The 19,686-nt window shown below is 38.3% G+C and overlaps 2 protein-coding genes across 2 annotated transcripts; both read left to right on the top strand.

The window, feature by feature from the left end:
* The first annotated feature begins 5,379 nt into the window (after positions 1–5,379).
* LOC107505126 (olfactory receptor 1N2) lies at positions 5,380–6,463 on the top strand. Its single transcript, XM_016134983.2, has one exon. It carries the CDS (start codon positions 5,473–5,475, stop codon positions 6,424–6,426), a length of 954 nt encoding a protein of 317 aa, XP_015990469.1. The 5' UTR covers positions 5,380–5,472; the 3' UTR covers positions 6,427–6,463.
* A 10,624-nt stretch (positions 6,464–17,087) lies between these two features.
* Positions 17,088–18,032, top strand: LOC107505127 (olfactory receptor 1G1-like). Its single transcript, XM_016134984.1, has one exon. It carries the CDS (start codon positions 17,088–17,090, stop codon positions 18,030–18,032), a length of 945 nt encoding a protein of 314 aa, XP_015990470.1.
* The last annotated feature ends 1,654 nt before the right edge of the window (positions 18,033–19,686 follow it).

Raw genomic sequence — 19,686 nt, 5'->3', positions numbered from 1 at the left:
ATGCATTGTATATCAGCCATAAATAAATTTTAAAAACTTTTTGAACATATTACTTGTATTAGAAGAAAAAACATACTCAAGAATTAATTTAAAAAATATATACACGGCCTCTTTACTAAAATTTCAAAATATTATTGAAACATTATTGAAAAAAATTAAAGTAGGCACAGAGATACATAATATTCATGAATTGAAAGCTTCAGCATTACAAGGACATAGACTCTCTCCAATTAGCTATCTAATAATGAGATCACATTTAAAGTCCCAGCAGGTTTTACGGTATGAGTAAATTGAAAAGCTAATTTAGGGTTCGTGGAAAGACACCAATACTCAGGATGGTCCAAGGGACCATTAAAGGAAGTAAACTTAGAGGCTATATGCAACCAGATATCAAGACTTATTATAAAACTGTAATAATTAAAACAATGTGGTATTGGGCAAGGACAGACGAAGAGGCCAATGGAACAGAAGGGCGTATAGAAATAGACTCACAGATAAATGATCACCTAAATTATATATGAGATACGTCAGCATAACAGGGAAATAAATGATCTTCTTAATAAATCATCTGAGTTTATTGGATATGCAAACGGAGAATAATATAATTGGACTCTAACCTCATGCTCTATATAAAAACCAGTTCCAAATAGGTTCATATCAATAAAAGATAAAATAATAAAGATTATAGATGAAAATATAGGAGAATTTCTTCATAATCAAGGTGTATGCAAATATCTCTTAGAATGCAAACAGCATAATCATAAAGAAAAAACAAAATGGACTATCTTAAAATTAATTACTTCTGTTTATCAAGGGACACCAATAAGAGAGTGAAAGATTAACCCTCAGAGGAGGAGACATTTTCCATATATACATGTCACAAAACACTCGTATACAGTACACATAAGACCTTTCGAATCAAAAGGAGGAAAAACCCAAGATATTTGGAAAGATGTGTTGCAAAACAGATACATTAATAAATATGTAAAAATGTTTTCAGCATCATCAGGACGATTTAAACTTGACCTATAGAGTGTTACCGCTGGCAGAAGAGCTCAAATGAATGAGACGATACCAAGCGGCCAGTGGGACCGGAGCAACCAGAATTCTCATACCCGGCGTTTTCACCACAGGGCAACCATTCAGAAAAACTCAAGCTGAACCCATAAACCTCAAATTCTACTACTAAGCACATATTAAAAAGTATGAGTATATACGTTCCACAAGAGGCATCTATAAGAATGTTTATATCTCCACTATTTTTGAAATATCAAACTGGAAACCATCTCAAGGGTTATTAACAACCTAAATGCCCATTGACAGAAGGTTGGATAAAGAAGTTATGGTTCATATATACAACGGAATATTTTCAGCCAATTAAAAAAATGAAATCCTACCATTTGCAATGACATGAATAGACCTAGAGGTTATTACGTTTTGCGAAATAAGTCAAAGAAAGAAAATACCATATGATTTCCCTTATATGCAGAATCTATGGAACAAAAAGAACAAACCAATCAAAAACAGACTCACAAATACGGAGGACAATCTAGTGATGGCAGGAGGGGAGGGGGACTAGGGGGCTTGAAGGATGGGGTGAAGGGTTAAAAAAGTACAAATTAGTAGTTGATAGATGGTCACAGGGATGGGGAGCAGGCATAGGGAATGCAGTTAGCTCTCATGTAATGGCTAGGTAGAGAGCCAGAGGAGAGAAAGAGCAATTAGGGGGGTCATGTTATAAACTATATAAATGTCTAACCGATGTACTCTATACTTGAAACTAGTAAGATAAAATTTAAAAAATAAATGGTTATTAAGAGTAGACTAGATGATTTGTCATATATGCACCAGGGCCTATTGGCAGCAATGAGAACGAATGAAACGGCTATGTGCTCCTGCCCGTCGCCCTGTCCCACCCTCTCCCATGGAGGATTTGGCGTGTCTAGTGCAGTTAACACATGTCTGTATCACTGTCATGCTGGGTGTGTCTGGCAGGGGAAGGGGATAACTTTCTCTCACTCCCAGGTCTTCAGAATGAGAGGACCAGAACACAGGGAAGGGGGTCTAAGGCCTCATTTTCACCCGGACCTCGTTTAGATAACAAGAGCTCGGACAGTGACCCGGTGTTGGAATGGGGCAAGATTCTGAGGCTCTTGGGAATGAGTGAGTCTGTTTTGAATGTGGGAAGAATGGAAATAATTGGTGCCCATTAAAGAAGGGCGAAAATTCTTTGCTGTTTTTCTACAAAGAGATGGAGCTTAACTACTTCCCTTAATCACTGGCCTGGCCTCAGGAACTTGATTGACATACCGAAGAAAGTAAAAGTAAGATTCTAGGATTTTGAACCTAAGTTTATAAAAACCATGCAGCTTCCACCTTGGCCTTTTAGACTTTCTGCTTTCAAGACGCCCCCTTTCAGAAACTTGCTGCCATGCTGTGAGCAGCCTAAGTGATATGGAAGGCCCAGGTATAGGCGCTCAGACCTAACAAATGAATGGGAAATGCATGAGTTATTAAAGCGATGATACTCATAAAGCTACTATGTGTGAAATACCAAAAGTAAAGGCAGACCCTTTTACTCACTGTATCACAATATAAGTTGCAAGTAAATTAAAATATTTAAATGCAGTATGTAAAACTGAGAAAAAAATAACTAAATAGATTGCCCTAATCAATGACATGGAAAGAATTTTCAGTAAAAAGGTAATAGAAAAAATCACAAACCTTTATGTCAATTTTGACTATACAAATAATTTTTAAAACCTTTATACATATTGAAATGGCAAACACAGGAAAAAAACACTGAGTTAAATACGTAATTTTGTTTTCTTGCCTTTAATATCCATTTAAAAAGGTACAAACACCCTAATAGAAAAATAAAGAAGAAAAAGAACGACTATATTAACAGGATAATTTAAGGAATAGTTATCCGTGGTTAAAAATTAGATAAACAAATATTCAGTCTTACTAGTAACCAAAGACATGCAAGTTAGAACAATAAGATTATTTTATACCTATGAAATTGCCAATGATTAAAACCAGCAATGACACTGGGACAAAGTGTGGTGGTTGAGAGTACGGGCTCTAGAGTCCTGCAGGCCCAGTCTGGAATTCCACCCCTGCCCTTTGTATGACCTTGGTTGTATGACCTTGGTCAAGTCATTATCCTCACTCAGCCTCAGTTTTCACATCTATACATCCTAACTTGTTGTATTATTGAGATCATGTAGTGAAAGTATCCAATAAAGACTTGCTAGTATTAATAAAAATACGGGAGATGTAATAGTTTTAGCAGCTGCTGTGTATCTGACATTATGGCCAGTCTGCTTTATAAAGGCTGCCTCATTTAATTGAGAGTTTAGGAACTGAGGGGATTGCTTCATATTAGGATCACTCCATTTGGGGAAATCACCAGCAGAAACAGTCATGTTTTATATAATATGTGGTCTTGACATCTCCCTCAATCCAGATTTACCCAGGGCACTGGGCAGACATTAAACTGTCCAGTGCACAGGCAGGAGTCCCAGGAGGCCTGCTGGTCATGCTAAAGTGCACCACGTCCCAGCGAGAGGCTTCGGAGTCACACTCCCAAGACCCACCTCTGAGACCTTAACTCTTGGGAAAGAGATGCCCTCAGATCCCCCAGGACCCAGCCTGAGTTGGCTAAAGAGCAGGCTGCACAGTGACACCGAGGGTGGATCTAATGAGCGCTTGGGGGGATGTTGTCCTAGGAGCCTTTAAAACCCTAAGAAGAAAGACTCTGGTCTTCTTAGACCCAGGGAACTGGAATTGAGTCATATTCTCCAGGTGTTTCTAATGAACCCTGGATGCAGCAGACCCCAACTGCACTAAGTCAGTTTCTGTTTGTGAATTTTCCATCCAGAGGACAGAATCTGAAGATGTCTGAAACCAACCCATGCTCAGACAGGTGAGAATCTGGAAGGGGTGGGGGGCACACACACATACACCATCACAGCCCAACGACTTGGTAAAGTTTCCTGGATAGATGATCTGAGTCTCTGTCTAAGATCAGATGCCTCTTTATGAACCAAAGAATACTAAAGCACTAAAACATTCACAGAAGTTTTCCAGGTCACACTTTCTACAAGGCTAATATGAAATAACCTCTCGTACCAGCTTGCTCAGAATCCTAGGAGATCAGAACACAGTGGCTACTTTCCGTCCCAGAAACCAGAGCCTGGCTGCTTTCACCTTTCCTTCCTCTGACGGAAAGTAAATATCAAAGCAACATAGAGCAAGGGTAGGGGTGAAAAGGGCACTGGCTTTTGAGTCAGGCATACCTGCATTTGACTCCCATTTACCAGCTATCTGATACTGAGAACATCAAACATCTCTGACATTCAGTTTCACCATTTGCAAAGTTGTCGAGAATAATGCCTACTTCATAGCCCTGCAAAGAAGAAAACAATGCCATCAAGGTGTCTGTACTTAGCAAGCCTCTGCAAATAGGTACTGATCATGATGACGCCCAAGAGATCAGAGGGACTGAGATGGTTCCCAGAGCAAATACAAGTGCTGAGGAGCAGAAGAGGAAGTGCATAGGGAGGAAGGAGGGCGATGGAGGGGTGGGGTAGCCCCTGTCCCGTTTGTGGAGGGAGGTCCTAACAGTGGACGGGGAGAATGGGACATCACTGACCCTCACTGCCTCCTCCCACATGTCCTGTGCCTCCAGGTAGGGAAGAATACAGGCACTGGAGCTGAATAGATGAGGTTAAGTTCTAGGATTTGGAAGGAAAGCAGAGAGGAAGAGAGGAGGTTATTTTGTCCTATTGTGAGTGCGTGCACGTGCGTGTGTGTGTGTGTGTGTGTGTGTGTGTGTGTTGCAGTGATGGAGGCACAGTGATGAAGATTATGCATTTCTTTTCCAATTAGTAAACATAAATGACTTTTTCAAATCTGCCTTCAAGTATATGCTCAATTCTCACCTCCTCCAATAGTACACACTGACTTCTCTGGACAAACTGATCTTTTTTCTCTGGACCTTATGAGAGCATAGAAAGAAAAATTTGTATTTGAATAGAAATTATTGTGACTCTTCACTAAGTTTCCCATGCATACATATTGTCTTTCTTTTTAAAATTATGTTCTTTTTGTTGTATTAATTACAGTTGACATACAATATTATATTAGTTTCAGATGTACCATATAGTGATTAGACATTTCTGTAGCTCACGGAGTGGTCCCCCTGATAAGTCTAGTACCCTCCTAACACCATACATTGTTATTATAAATGAATCATTAATTATAGTCTCTATGCTGTACATGATATTTCCATGGGCATTTTCTTACATCCACAAAGAGATCCAGATATACTTATTGGCAAGGTCCTCATATTCTCCTTTCTCCCGGCATAGTTCTAGCTATAGTGATGCAAATTTGTAAATTGATTTGATAGTTAAACAATGACACAAAGAAGGATTTTATCTGAACAGGTAAGGAAAACTACAAGGGATGGGGAAACCAAACAGAGTGAACCAAACTGCTGTTTTAGACTTCGTTCTTCTAGGACTCTCTGAACAGCCCAACGAGCAGCCTCTCCTGTTTGGCATCTTCCTGGGCATGTACCTGGTCACCATGATGGGGAACCTGCTTATCATCCTGGCCATCAGCTGTGACCCACACCTCCACACTCCCATGTACTTCTTTCTGGCAAACCTATCATTAACTGATGCTTGTTTCACTTCTGCCTCAATCCCCAAGATGCTGGCCAACATTTATAACCAGAGTTGGACCATCTCCTATTCTGAGTGCCTTGCACAACTATATTTTCTCCTTATGTTTGGTGGCCTCGACAACTGCCTTTTGGCTGTGATGGCATATGACCGCTACGTGGCCATCTGCCAGCCACTCCATTACAGCACAGCTATGAGTCTCCAGCTCTGTGCATTAATGCTGGGCATGTGCTGGGTGCTAACCAACTGTCCTGCCCTGATGCACACACTGTTGCTAACCCGGGTGGTGTTCTGTGCCCACAAGGCCATCCCCCATTTCTACTGTGATCCCAGTGCTCTACTGAAGCTCGCCTGCTCAGATACCCACATTAATGAGCTGATGATCATCACCATGGGCCTAATGTTCCTCACCACTCCCCTCATGCTGATCATTTTCTCCTACGTCCGCATTTCCTGGGCTGTATTTGGCATCTCGTCTCCTGGAGGGCGGTGGAAGGCCTTCTCTACATGTGGTTCTCACCTCACAGTGGTTCTGCTCTTCTATGGCTCTCTCATGGGTGTGTATTTACTTCCTCCATCAACTCACTCTGCAGAGAGGGAGAAGAGGGCTGCCATTCTCTATATGGTAATTATTCCCATGCTAAATCCATTCATCTACAGCTTGAGGAACAGAGACATGAAGGAGGCATTGGGTAAACTTTGGGGTGGTAGGAAAACATTCTTCTTGCCATGACAGTGATGCCTGATCCTGGTATTTTGATCAACCCCTGTCCTCCATCATTTCAATAATTCCACCACTCTCAGACTGACTTTAAGGAAAGGTTATCAGGTAACTCTGAGTTAGGGGTGCAACAAAAAGGGTATTTCCACTCTTTTACTTGGCAGTAGGATGAGATGTTCTGCCTCAATCTCTCTCCTGATCCCAGTGAAGAGCAGGACACCACTACCCCTCTTCATCTCTAAATGAAAATGTATGACGTACACTCTGGAGCTGAGTAATTCTGCCCTTGGCGGGGCATGGGATGAGGTGAAGGGATGAGAATACAAACATTTATCCAGCACCTACGATGTTACTCGTTGTGGTCCATATTAGTTCTTTGAGGCAGAACTGTGGAAACTATGACTCAGAATGCTAACTAACTTCCTCAAACCAGGTAAGTTGGATTCTATACCAATCTTCTTTTTACTATACCACCTCGTGGAGATCATGACAGATATTGAATGATCATAATAGGAAATAAAGAATTAAATTAATATATATTTTTATGTTATTTACTTAATATTTTGTTTCTTTAACTTGAAAGCATTCCTGTTATTGTAATGGATAGCTGAGAAGGAGTCAATATTTGTTGTGTACATACTGTGTGCCAATTGTGTACTCAGTACACAATTCATTTTCTAGGTTCTTTCATAAAATATTTCCTAAAATAAATGAATCAAGTGTGGTGGAAATTATAGATTGATAACGATGAAAAGTGGTTTGATGGAAATTGGTATTCTAAGAAGTCACAAATCTTTGCAGTAGGATTAATATTTTTTATATCCATATGTTTTAAAACATGTAGATATTTTTCCAAAGTTCAAGATCATGTTTGTCCTGGACGAAGTTTTTTAAAAAGGACAGTGTGACTTTTAGATGTAGATCTCCTTTTAGAGGAAGAAGATCTAAAGGAAAACGATTGCATTGGCTTTCCCTTTGGCCATGCTCTCTTCTTCCCTCTATCCCTTCTTCCTGGATAGAAGGGGTAAGAACAATGAGAACTGGGGAAACCAGACTAGGTCATCCTGACCTTGAATTATGTTACCTAGACCTGACCACATCTACTACTGTCACTTCTAGTACCAAAGCAAAGGTCAGAAAAAGCAAGTTTTGTGTTTGCTAGTAATATCCCCCTCTTTCTGAATTAATTTCCTACCTCTACTATCCTCGCCCTAGCCCTCCCATCATGCAGTGACGCCATTCTGTTTGGCATCTATTCAGTCCGCTCTCTGCCCTATATCAATAAACCGTCCTACTGATTGTGATCAAACCTCCATTCCTGGAGCACTCAGCTAAATATGATTGTATCCCTTCAAAGGTATGCATTTGGTTCATTTTTCCACAGGATCATTAGCATTTTGAAAGGTGAACTTTTAAAACCAAACAAATCTCAAATGGAGAGGATATTTCTGGAGATATCTTTGAGTTCAGACAATGTGTGGTGCAGAAATATAGCAGAATACAGCATGGGTATACCTCAGCCACTTCTCCTTTTCTCGTGTTTTCAACCACCTCTGTCCCTTAAAAGACTCAGAAAATAAAGAGGATATTGTTAAGGTAGAGGAAATGAGTTGGAAAAGAAGAGTGTATATATTCTAAATAAAAAAGTCACTCCCCCTGACCCCCCACCCCAGACGTTATGTGCTTCATTTGACATTTTAAAACCTATAATCAAACTTGAATATGTCTTAATTAGGAAAAGTATTTTCTTGGTAAAAAAAAATTTGAGACTTTATATCATACCTAAGAATCCCACTACATTTTGTGGGATATAGACAGCTAATTATATGGAATAAAATTTGAGAATGGAAATACTCCTTTACATAGTACAGAATCATAATGTAAAGACTTTGAGAAATAATATCATCCCAGTTATATATTAAAACACCATTAGATATTATAATTGGATTTTTAAATGCTGCTGGAAATGAGAATATAAATTGGCATAGATTTCCAGGGAATGGTTGATAATCCATAATATGAGCACTAAAAATATTTGTACCTAACAACCTACTCTTTCACTTCCAGAAATTTTATCTAGAAAATAGTAAAAAAAAAAAAAAACTATTGTCAAGAATTTATGTCTAATGATATAACTCATAAGAGAAAGAGAAATCATTCAAATTTTAGTTGTTGGGCTTAATTAATTTATATTATATTGAAATGATGTACTATTGTGTGGGCTTTCCAATGGTTTGATAATGTGTTTTTAATACAGAATAGTATTAACAGGAAAATTAATTATAACTGAATTTATTATTCATTATTCATACTACTTGGCCAATAAAACTTGAATAAAATATACCAAAATATTGAGTGGTTATCCAAAGATGATAGAATTATGCATGATTGTCATTTTCTTTCTTCCACATCAATTTTCAATTTGTATTTCCCATATATTCTATGATAAAATATAATTTTGATAATCATAAATTTAAAGAGATTTTTAAATTTTGTATCAACTTATTTTAGGCAATATCTATACTTTGGTTATCTGGAGTTTGTTTTGGAGATAAAATCAATCTTTCACTTCTTTAAGAGAGAGTTGCCAGTAAATCCCATGCTGTCAGCAAACAGATGCTAGATGAGGTTGTCATATACTCTGCTACAAGGAAGAGAGATAGAGGACTTCTTAGAGAAAATTAAGCATTTCAAAAACGAAAGTAATTTTCTTCCTTCTGTATTAGAATTAGGCTGTGATGTTTTCATTTGGGATTGAAGTTTTCTATCTAACCATGTGAACATAAGGGCCTGATGTCATAATTATTTCAGGATTAAGTCTACATTTTATTATGTATTAATCAAGGTTCTCGGTAGGGAAAAAGAAACCGCCATTGGTATTTTAAGCAGAAATGAAGTTAAATCAGAGAATTAAGAGCTTGCAAAGTCATTGAAAGTGTTACGGAATCACAGGCTCTTGAATGAATCTCCAAAAATAACCTTAAGAAAAGTAATAATCTGAGTCATGTGAAGTACTTCTATCTCTTATGCAATCAGGAAGGAGGGGTATCAGAAGATTGCCACTGGAACCATTGAATTCAAGAACATATCAGTGCAGCTGCAACCCCAGTATCAGGAATCAAAATCAAAACTACCTCTTGTCTCCCACTTACCTGATGACTGGACACAGAAAGGTGGGCTCCTGCTGCCACTCCTAATGCAACTGCCTCTAAGCTTCTATGTACCTAGTAACTCGACTCCATGAAAGCATCTGACAGTAAAAAAGGCCAAATAAATCCCAGAATGCCCTCCACCTCATTTCAATATCTCAAACTTCACAGAAGTGCATTTGGTAGAACCTAATTCACATCCAGGACCTGAACTGGAAAGGAGTCTGGGAAAAGTATTCCTTTCTTTCCAGCCTTTGACATATAGGAAGGTACACTAGAACAAGGTCAGAATGGATAAAGAGTACCAATTGATTATTTCTCCAAAATTTATTAATAAAATCTTTTCTCTTTCTCTAAGTTAATATGTCTGATCTACAATAATTTAAGTTTTCTTATTGTAAATAATCTACCTGAGGCTGAAGAAAGAGTCACTAAAAGGGGCTAGGAGAAACATTCACTGGAGTTCATAAAAGGTTGGGAGTAGTTTGTGTCCCAGCAACCAGAGTGGCAAAAGCCTTACACTGAATCTTCAAAAGGTATTCCCACAATAGTGGAGTCCAATTATCCATAGAAGAAAGTTTGCTGCATTCATTTCCTAACAAAGCTTAAAAGAAGCCTTGAAAAGATCAAGTTTTTACTGTCACATCCAATAAAACCTTCATTCAAAAACAAAGTCCAACGATATTTAAATGAGTAAAAATAAACTTAAAATCTATACACCCAAAATTTAGTATCTGACACTCGATAAAAATTACCAGGCATACAAAGAAGCAGGAACATATTAGTCATTAACCAGTGGAAACTGACATGGAAATAACAGAGATTAAAGAAAATCGAAAGAACATAAAATGGTCATAAATAAATAGACTCTATATGTTTAATATGGCAGAGGAAAACATAAATATCCTGGGAAGGAAAATATAACACACACATACACAAAACCCACAAATTGAACTTTTGGTTTGAAAAAAATATACATAGAAAGTGAAAAATACACTTGATGGGTTTACCAGAAAATTAAATACCACCAAAGAAAAGATTCATGAATTTGAAGACTTATGGAAACTATCCATAGTAGGACTCTCATAACAAAGTACCACAAACTGTGTGGCTTAAAAAACACAAATTTATGGTTTCACAGTTCCGAAGGCTAGAAGTCCAAGACCAAAGATGTTAATAAGGGTGATTCCCTCTGAGGACTATGAGAGAGAATTTCTCTCGTGCCTCTCGCCTAGCTTTTGGTGGTCTTCTGGCAATCTTCAGCATTCTTGCATATGTATAAGCATCACTCCAGTTTCTGCCCTGATATTCCCATATGTTCTCCCTGTCTGCACGTCTATGTCCATATTTCCTCTTTATATCAGGATACCAGTCATACTGGATTAGCTCTACGCCACATATAAAATGTAACTTGAAATGGGTCAAATGTGTAAGAACTATAACTATGAAACTATTAAAAGAAAACATTGGACAAAATCTTGGTTAACATGTGGTAGGCAGAAATTTCTAAAACAGGATGAAAATACCATGACCAGAAAAGGACTTCATAAAAACGAAATGTATCTGCTCTTCAAAAGAAACACTTAATAAAATAAAAATAAGCGAGCCTCAGACTGGCAGAAAATATTTGCAAAACATACTTCTAATAAAGATTTGAATCCAGAGTATACAAAAAAGACAAGCAACTCATTTTTTAAAGAAGTATGTGCAAAAGATTTGAACAGATATTTCACCACTGATGCTATATGGCAAATCATTATAAGCAAGATACTTAACATGATTCATTAGTCATTAGATAAATGTAAATGAAAACCACAGTGAGATACCCTAACAAACCCACTAGAATGGCTACAATTTAATGACTGACAATAACTAGTGGTAGTGAGGATGTTAGAAATGAGAACTCACATACATTGCTGGTAGTGGTGCATAATGCCATTTTGGAAGTCTGTCAGCTTCTGATAAAGTTAAACATATGCTTGACCTAGCAATTCCATTCATAGGTATTTATCCAAGAGAAATAAAACTTCTCCATACAAGATTTGTAGGGATAGTTATACACATATACATATATATGTGAGGAGAGGATGGCATTTTCAACAAATGGTACTGGGGTCACTGAATATCTATATGAAAGACAGATGAAGTACAACTCACATCATAAAAATTACTTCCAGAAGGATTATCATTCCAAATACAAAAGATAAAAAACAAAAGCTTTTTGGAAATAACATAGGAGAGTATCTTTATACACTTGTCCAGATTAAAACAAAACACAAAAAGTACTCGTCATAAAGTATAAAAAGACAAATTGGACTACATTAACTTTATGATCTATTGCTCATCAAAACATGTCATTTATATCATTTTGATAGTGAAAAGGCAACTCAGAGTAGGAGATTCTGTCTATCATCTATCTATGACCCATCCGTCCATCCAACAAAGGAATCAAAATAGGAATATATAAGATTCTTCAAATCGATAAAAAAAGAGAGAAAATGCAATAGGAAAATAAACAAAAGATATAAATAGGTACTTCGCGCAAGAAGATATCCAAATGAACAGTAAACATACTAAAAGTTGTTTGAATTCAGTTAATATCAAATAAATGCAAATTAGAACCACCATGACATACTATTACGTACCTACTGACTTGGCTAAAACTTAAAAGACTAACACATGCTAAGCAAAATAAGCCAGACTGAAAATGTTGAAAACCACATGATATCACTTATATATAAAAGCAACAAATGAATAGGACAAATGAACAGAGACTCATGGACATGGACTATAGACTAGTGGTTACCAGAGGGGAGGAAGGGGAAGGTAGATGGGGTAAAGGGAGTCAAATATGTGGTGACAGAAAGATATCTGACTATGAGAGGTGAACACACAGTGCCTTACTGTTAAAGTATACAGCTGAAACTTTTTTGATTATTTTAACTAACGTCACCATAAAAAATAAAATACAATAAAATAAAAAGCCTAACAATCTAAGGCTTGCTGAAGATGTGGAGCAACTAAAAACCTCTTACAACACAGAGGGGAATACAGTGGTCCCCATTATCCATAAGGGATACATTTCAAGACCCCTATTGGATGCCTGAAACCTCAAAGATACCAAACCCTATATACACTATTTTTTTTTTGTACATCCATACCTATGATAAAGTTTAATTTATAGTTTAGGCACAGGAAGAGATTAACAATGATAACTAAAAATTAAATAGATCAATTATAACTGTATAGCATGATAAAAGTTATGTGAACGTGTCTCTCTCTTCCCCAAAATATGCTATTGTATTCACCTTTCTTGTGATAATGTGAGATGATAAAATGCCAAAGCTATTTCTGAGTCTCTGTAACTCTCCCTTATTTTCAGTAAATGGCTTGGTGTCACTCCTTTCAGGGGATCCCTTGCCGAAGCCTTTGTACAGGCTCAGCGCTTTCTGATGCAACAAGTTGCCATCAGTCAGAACATGTTTTTCGTTCATGCCTTCCACCCACGAAGTTAAAGACTCTTCCATCTCAACAAAGCCCTTATCACCCACTGTGGCCACAGCTTTTGCGGTCTGAAGTACAACAACAAAACTAGCACAAGCTTCTTTTTCCTTCTTCACTATTTTATGGACAGAAGATTTGTTCTCAACTATAGATCTTAGCAACCTCAGCAACCAATTTTTTTTTCTTTTCTTACTAAGTCTAGAACTTTCACCTTTTCACTTAAAGGAAGCGCTTTAAGGATCCTCTTTGGCATATCTGAATTGCCAGCAGCTCTGCTCCTATGGTTTGAGGGGATTATTAGGCAAAATCAGTGTGACTTGAACAAGAGCACTTTGATACTAAGATGGTCATTCTGATAACTGAGATGGTTGCTAAGTGACTAATGGGCGGGTAGCTTTACAGTGTGAATACATTGGACAAAAGGATAATTTGCACCCAAGCAGGATGGAGCAGAATGGTGTGAGATTTTGTCATGGTAATCAGAATGGCATGTGATTTAAAACTTATGAATTATTTCTGGAATTTTCCATTTAATATTTTCAGACCATGGTTGACCTCAGGTAGCTGAAACCATGGAAAGCAAAAGCAGAAGAGGAGGAACTACTGCAAGATATTGGTGTAAACCTTCTGAAGTGCCATTGGATAGCATTCAATGTATTATTCCCTATGACCCAGAATTTATATTCCTAGGTATGTACTCAAAAGAATTGTATATATATTTCTGTAATATTCTGTAAAAATATTCTGTGAAAGATATTTACAAGAATATCCACAACAGCTCTGTTCATAGTAGCTCAAAACTAAATGCCCATCTATATTATAATGGATTAAAAATTGTGGTATATTTACATAACAGAACAGAATGAAAATAAACCAAATATATTCTAAGAACTGATGAATTGGTGAGCAAAATAAGTGAGACAAAACTGGTAGATCGATCTACATTAAATTTAAGAATTTCTGTTCCACAAAGATACCTTAGTTGCACTTGGTGAGGATAATAACAGAGAAGGGTTCAAATGCTGGCCAGAATAACTTGGGCTAAGACTATGTCAAGTTCAGATAAGGAAACCGATGCCCCATCTCTGCTGTCTCCATCTGGACCTGTGACCCAAGTTCTTCCTTCCGAGTCACAGAGGGAAGTGCATAGAGCAACAGCAACAGGCTCAGAGCAGTGCCTCCTGAGTGTGATGGGCAAGGAGAACACTCCCTGAGAGTCTGCAAGAACAAGAATCCCACTTGAAAATAGCAGTGCCCTTCCCTCTCCTTAGGGACGTGGAGACGATTAGTCTCTGTTCCCACTAATGAGAACACTGAGGCCTCTAAACCTGGTAAATATTCCCAGTGTGAAACGCCTCAGGTTGACTCCAGAAATCTACTCCAGTTGCCTACAACACCGGATTCCATTTCCATTCCTTAAGGGGAAGAGGCGGAGTCTCTTGATGGGACTGTAATGTGAATTTGCCATTGTACAAAAGCAAAGTGTCAAGGCTGCAGAATCCCAGAGCTCATAACATCTGAGATTGGTCGAAATCGGTTAGGTAAGTACTGAATCAGACAGACCAGAGTTCAAGTCTAGGCTTTACTACTCACCAGTGGGACAAATCACTTCATCTCTTTATATTTCTGTTTCTTATCTGAAAAATAGAGATTTCATCTCATAAGATAGTGAAAATACAATAAGATAAGCAAAACACTTTTAGCACAGTGCCTGGCAGACTTTTAACAGCTAATATTTGTTAATTCTTCTTGCTATTATTGCTGTGATCATTGTGATGTTGTTATTTACCACATCTAATAGATGACAGAGGCAGGATTGATAGCAAGGTCTGTCTTAGCCCAGAGTGTGCACTCTTGAGCACTAAGTCATTCTGTCTCTTGTTATGAAGGGAAAGACTCAAGAGAATAAAATTACACTGGAAAATCAAGAGGCAGCTATTCTGTGTCTTTCTAGAATGCCATGCCTCTTTACTGTTCTTTTTCCCAACTTGGTTTCCATGTTCTGTGTGCAGATATACCTGAGTTTCTGTTCCTCTTAATGAAGGTTACACAAGGCTGGGGTGGCCAGGATGCTGCTCTCTTCCCAACTCTACATGAACTTCAATTTCTATGTGAACTTTTATCTACAGAGCCCAGAACTAACTGGCTAAACTCTCTTGATGACCAACTCTAAGTCTTAAAAAGACAACCTGACTGACTTAGTTTCAATCAGCTGATTCCATGGTTCAGTTGCCTGTGACCAAAGAGCCCAGGTCATGTTTCATGCAATTTACCATCTTGCTGACTATTCTCCCGTCACCCTGGTCTTCTTTCCCATGCTGGCCAAGCCCTTTTTACTAGCCCTGGACTTTCACATATGCTGGAAAGTCTATAACCTTACTCTTCTTCCTTTTATTCTTGATGCAGCTAATTACTAATTTGGCTCCTGAATTATATTTAATTTTCTTGAAGAAGTTTTCCCAGAGCTCTAATACAAATTTGGCCCTCCAATTATACTTTCTCAGTGACATGTCTCTTTTATTCAATACGAATCAGAGTTTCTTACTATATGTTTACCTGTGTAATTGTTTACTGTCAGTATTGCCAATTAGCCTGTAAGCACAGGGACTGTGCCTGTTTTGATTAACCCATAGGCACTCCTGGTGTAAGGTAGGCAATCAATAAATATTTGAATAGATGAAAATTCACAAACATGGCTCCCAAGACCCACTGTGGAGGCATCTAAAGGATGTATCTACTCCATGCAGTTATAGTCCCAAAGTAGTTGACAAATATCTATAGCGATCATGAGAAAATAAAGGTCTGCCTGCCTTAGGAGGTAGAATTGCATAACTGAATAACTTCAGGTTTGGTAGAAGAGAGATCATAGTTTTAATACTGACTTATCCTCTTATTAGCTGTCTGATCTTAGACCGGTCAGTTAGCTTCTCAGAGCTCTCTGTTTCCTGATATGAAAAAGCAAGGTAAATATATTTAGCATGCAGTTTGTATGGATTAAATGACAGATGTCATTGGCACATAGTAAACACATCATAAATGATTTTATACCTACAATTCTGCAAGTTGTCCCTGAATCCTTTGCTTTTTTCATTCTCCTCCTAGGAATAACTGAGAGTTACTCCTATCTCTGGCACCTCTCTTCTCAGTCTTCTTGTGTTTACAGGACATTCCAGAAATTCTGTCATTTGAGAAATAGTCTAGAGATCATTTCTTCGATTCTCTTAGCTATGTAATTTTTAAATGGTCCCAGTTGATAAGGAAATCACCTTAATTCTTTCCTGTTTATTTCAGAGAAGTTTACTATTTCTATCTTTGAAGCTACAGTTGCTGGAGGAGTGAAAAGCTTTTTGCTCTAGAGCCCAGATCCACCCATTACAGTTCCCTGGGCAAGTCACTAAACTCTCTAATACACAGCCAAAGCCATCCACTTCACTCTATCCCCCTACCCTGAATCCCATATGTGTTTTCTTACTCCCTGTTTACACTCATGTCTCTATAATCCTTATCTCCATAGTAGCAGAATGATCTTTTCATACCAAAAATCAGATAATGACTGTTGCTTAAACACTGGTCCACATCCTCAGGTCTCTGTACTGAGAATGTGGACTCCGTGGTCTTATGTGATCTCCTTCTGCCAACCTCTTCAGTCTCCTCTCCTACCACTCTCCATTGCTCACCATACTTGAATCACACTTGCCTTCTTCCTACTTCTCCAAACACATGTGCTCATCCCATATTTGCAATTTCTATTCCCTGTATCAGAAACACAATTCCACTCAATTCTTTTCTTGGCTGGCTCCTTGCCATCCATTCCTCCATAGTTCCTTGCTAACTACAAATTTAAAGTAATCTGCTAGTTATCATATTTTGTTTATATTTTAGCACTTTTTTTTATTTGTTCGTGTGTCTATTATATGTCTCCCATGATTAGAATGTTATCTACACAAGGGCAGAAACTTTGCTGTATTTGGTAGCAATGAAGCGTCATCTCCCATTTTACTCCTAGGTTACACTAGCAGCATGAAGCCAGGAAACCACACATTTGATGTCTCTGAATTCCTTCTCCTGGGCCTATCTGAGCAGCAAGGAAAACAGCCTCTCCTCTTTGGCATCTTCCTGGGGATGTACCTGGTCACTGTGGTGGGGAACATTGTCATCATCCTGGCCATTGGCTCTGATCCACACCTCCACACTCCCATGTACTTCTTTCTGGCAACCTTCTCCCTCACTGACCTATGCTTATCATCTACCACGGTACCCAAGATGCTGGTGAACATTCAGGCCCACAGGCGTACCATAACCTACACTGGATGCCTCTCTCAGATTTACTTCTTTCTGTGGTTCATTGGCCTAGATGTTTTCCTCCTGGCAGTGATGGCATATGACCGGCTTGTGGCTATCTGCTACCCGCTTCGCTACACCTTGGTCATGAATCCCAAATGCTGTATCCTGCTGGTGGTCATGTCCCTAATCCTCACTCATTCATATTCTCTAACCCACACACTTCTCTTGGCTCAACTGTCTTTCTGCACTGACAACATCATCCCCCACTTCTTTTGTGAACTTCTCCCCTTGTTGAAGCTCTCTTGTTCCGATACTTATGCCAACCAATGTGTGCTGATCTACTGGGGAGGGGCATTAACCATCCTGATCCCTTTGTTAATCATCATTTCTTATGTCCGCATTGTGGCTGCCATTGTGAATGTCCCATCGGCAAGGGGGAAGTGGAAGGCCTTCTCCACCTGTGGCTCCCACCTCTCCGCAGTTTGTTTATTCTACGTGTCTGCCATTGGGGTGTACTTCATTCCCTCCACTGCCAATTCTGCCAGCAAGGACAGGATTGCAGCAGTGATGTATGCTGTGGTGACTCCCATGTTGAACCCATTCATCTACAGCCTGAGAAACAAAGACATGAAGAATGCCTTGGGGAGACTCCTGAGTAGAAGGGCAATGATATCCCCATGAGATCAAAGGCATGATTTTGGAAATTTAGGGAAAGTCACCTCAGAGTTATATTGGTATCTATGTCCAAATCCTGCATCTGCCACTTGCTAGCTTTCTGATTGAGGGCAAATTATATAACCTTATTGAGCCACAATTTCCTCATCAAAGGAGGTAATAAAATATTCTCTGTCATGCAGTGTCTCTGGGTGGGTTAGAAGGAAAAAAAAAGCTATCTTTCTATATGTAAATGTACTCATTCCAAGTTATATGCTTAGATCTTCATTATCTTTGGCAATATTCAACATATTCCTTTAAAGTAAATATTTTCATTGTATGGAAGAGAAAACAAAGGTTTAAAAACATTAAATTATTTGCTTGAAGTTACACAGCTACTAAGTGGCAAAGCCAGAATTTAAACCCAGATATCTGATTCCAAAATGAATACACTTAATAGGCACACTATGCTTAAATGGACATGAAACCCACATATTCCTCTCAGCCACTAGTGTTCTCTCTTTTCTTGCTTCTCTCACACTGTTGACATACACAGTTCCAATTAACTTCTTCTAATACTAGCAAATGTATTGAAGATGAGGCAAAGCAAATAAAAGCCTAGAGGATGGAAGTGTAAACAGCCTCTGAGATTCTAGTATCTCCCCAAAGGAGCACATCCTCTGCTTGAACATTAGTCTCTAATTAGATATTTTGAAAAGGCTAATGAATCAAGCCACATGATCAGAGAGAAGGGTGCTTGACCATATTACTTGGGGCTCTCAAGTATCTTTTACAGAACCATTATTCTTTGGTCTATGTTTAGATCTATTTTAAAAGATAACTGCCTTAATTTTATTATTGCATCTCCCCTGTGAATGCTGCTTAGGCTGTACCCTAACAACCTGCAGAGGATTTTTCAGTAACCCATAGGAGAAATTTTGTAAACTGCACTACACTCTGTCAGTTTCTTCCCTACATAATCGTGGTTCTACTGAGCTCTCACTGATGAACTTAGATTTTTAAATAGTTTTTTTTAATGAAAATAAGACTGATGTTGCAGTCAGAAATACTTGAGCTTATGTATTATATCTACCACTGTGTGACTGTCAGCAAGTTATTAACATCTGAGTCTCAGTTTCTGAATATAAACAAGTGAATGTAATATTAACTATAGTAACTAGCATGTAATGCTGTTGTGAGAATTCAAAAAGATAACACATATAAAGTGTTTAACACAATGTTTAACATATGCTATAATCTGTAATTACTGCTTAGAATACAAATCATACCCAATTTTCTCTTCTCAATCTTCTCTTTCTATCTTTTCCCTTTCCTTCTCTTCCCTTTCACCTCTCTCAAAGAGAAGCTCGACATTTGCCATTTTAAATGCACAAGGTGACAAGTCCACCCTAACCTTTGTCCTAGTGAATGAATCTCCAGAACTAGGAAATTGCATCCACCTTTAAAAAATACTGGGGATGCGTCTCAATACGGATGCTTTATCATGCCCCTGGCCCATCTTCTCCTTGAATGGTGCATGCAGTTCTAATTATCTGCTGTTACCCTGCCTTCTAGCAATGGCATCACCACATCCCTGACTTTTCCTGCTGCCAACAGTCTAGTCAAATGTCAATTTCACCACCTTTTCTTGCTTTCTAGTGTTTGAGGATAAGTTGAATCA

This window comes from Rousettus aegyptiacus, unplaced genomic scaffold (assembly GCF_014176215.1).
Source record: "Rousettus aegyptiacus isolate mRouAeg1 unplaced genomic scaffold, mRouAeg1.p scaffold_m13_p_3, whole genome shotgun sequence".
Lineage (NCBI taxonomy): Eukaryota > Metazoa > Chordata > Mammalia > Chiroptera > Pteropodidae > Rousettus > Rousettus aegyptiacus.
Note: the sequence above shows the minus strand (reverse complement) of the source record. Positions and strands in the feature narration are given on the sequence as shown.

Coding starts and splice junctions, on each gene's coding strand:
- LOC107505126 (XM_016134983.2), top strand. CDS start 5,473: ATGGGGAAACCAAACAGAGTGAACCAAACTGCTGTTTTAGACTTCGTT.
- LOC107505127 (XM_016134984.1), top strand. CDS start 17,088: ATGAAGCCAGGAAACCACACATTTGATGTCTCTGAATTCCTTCTCCTG.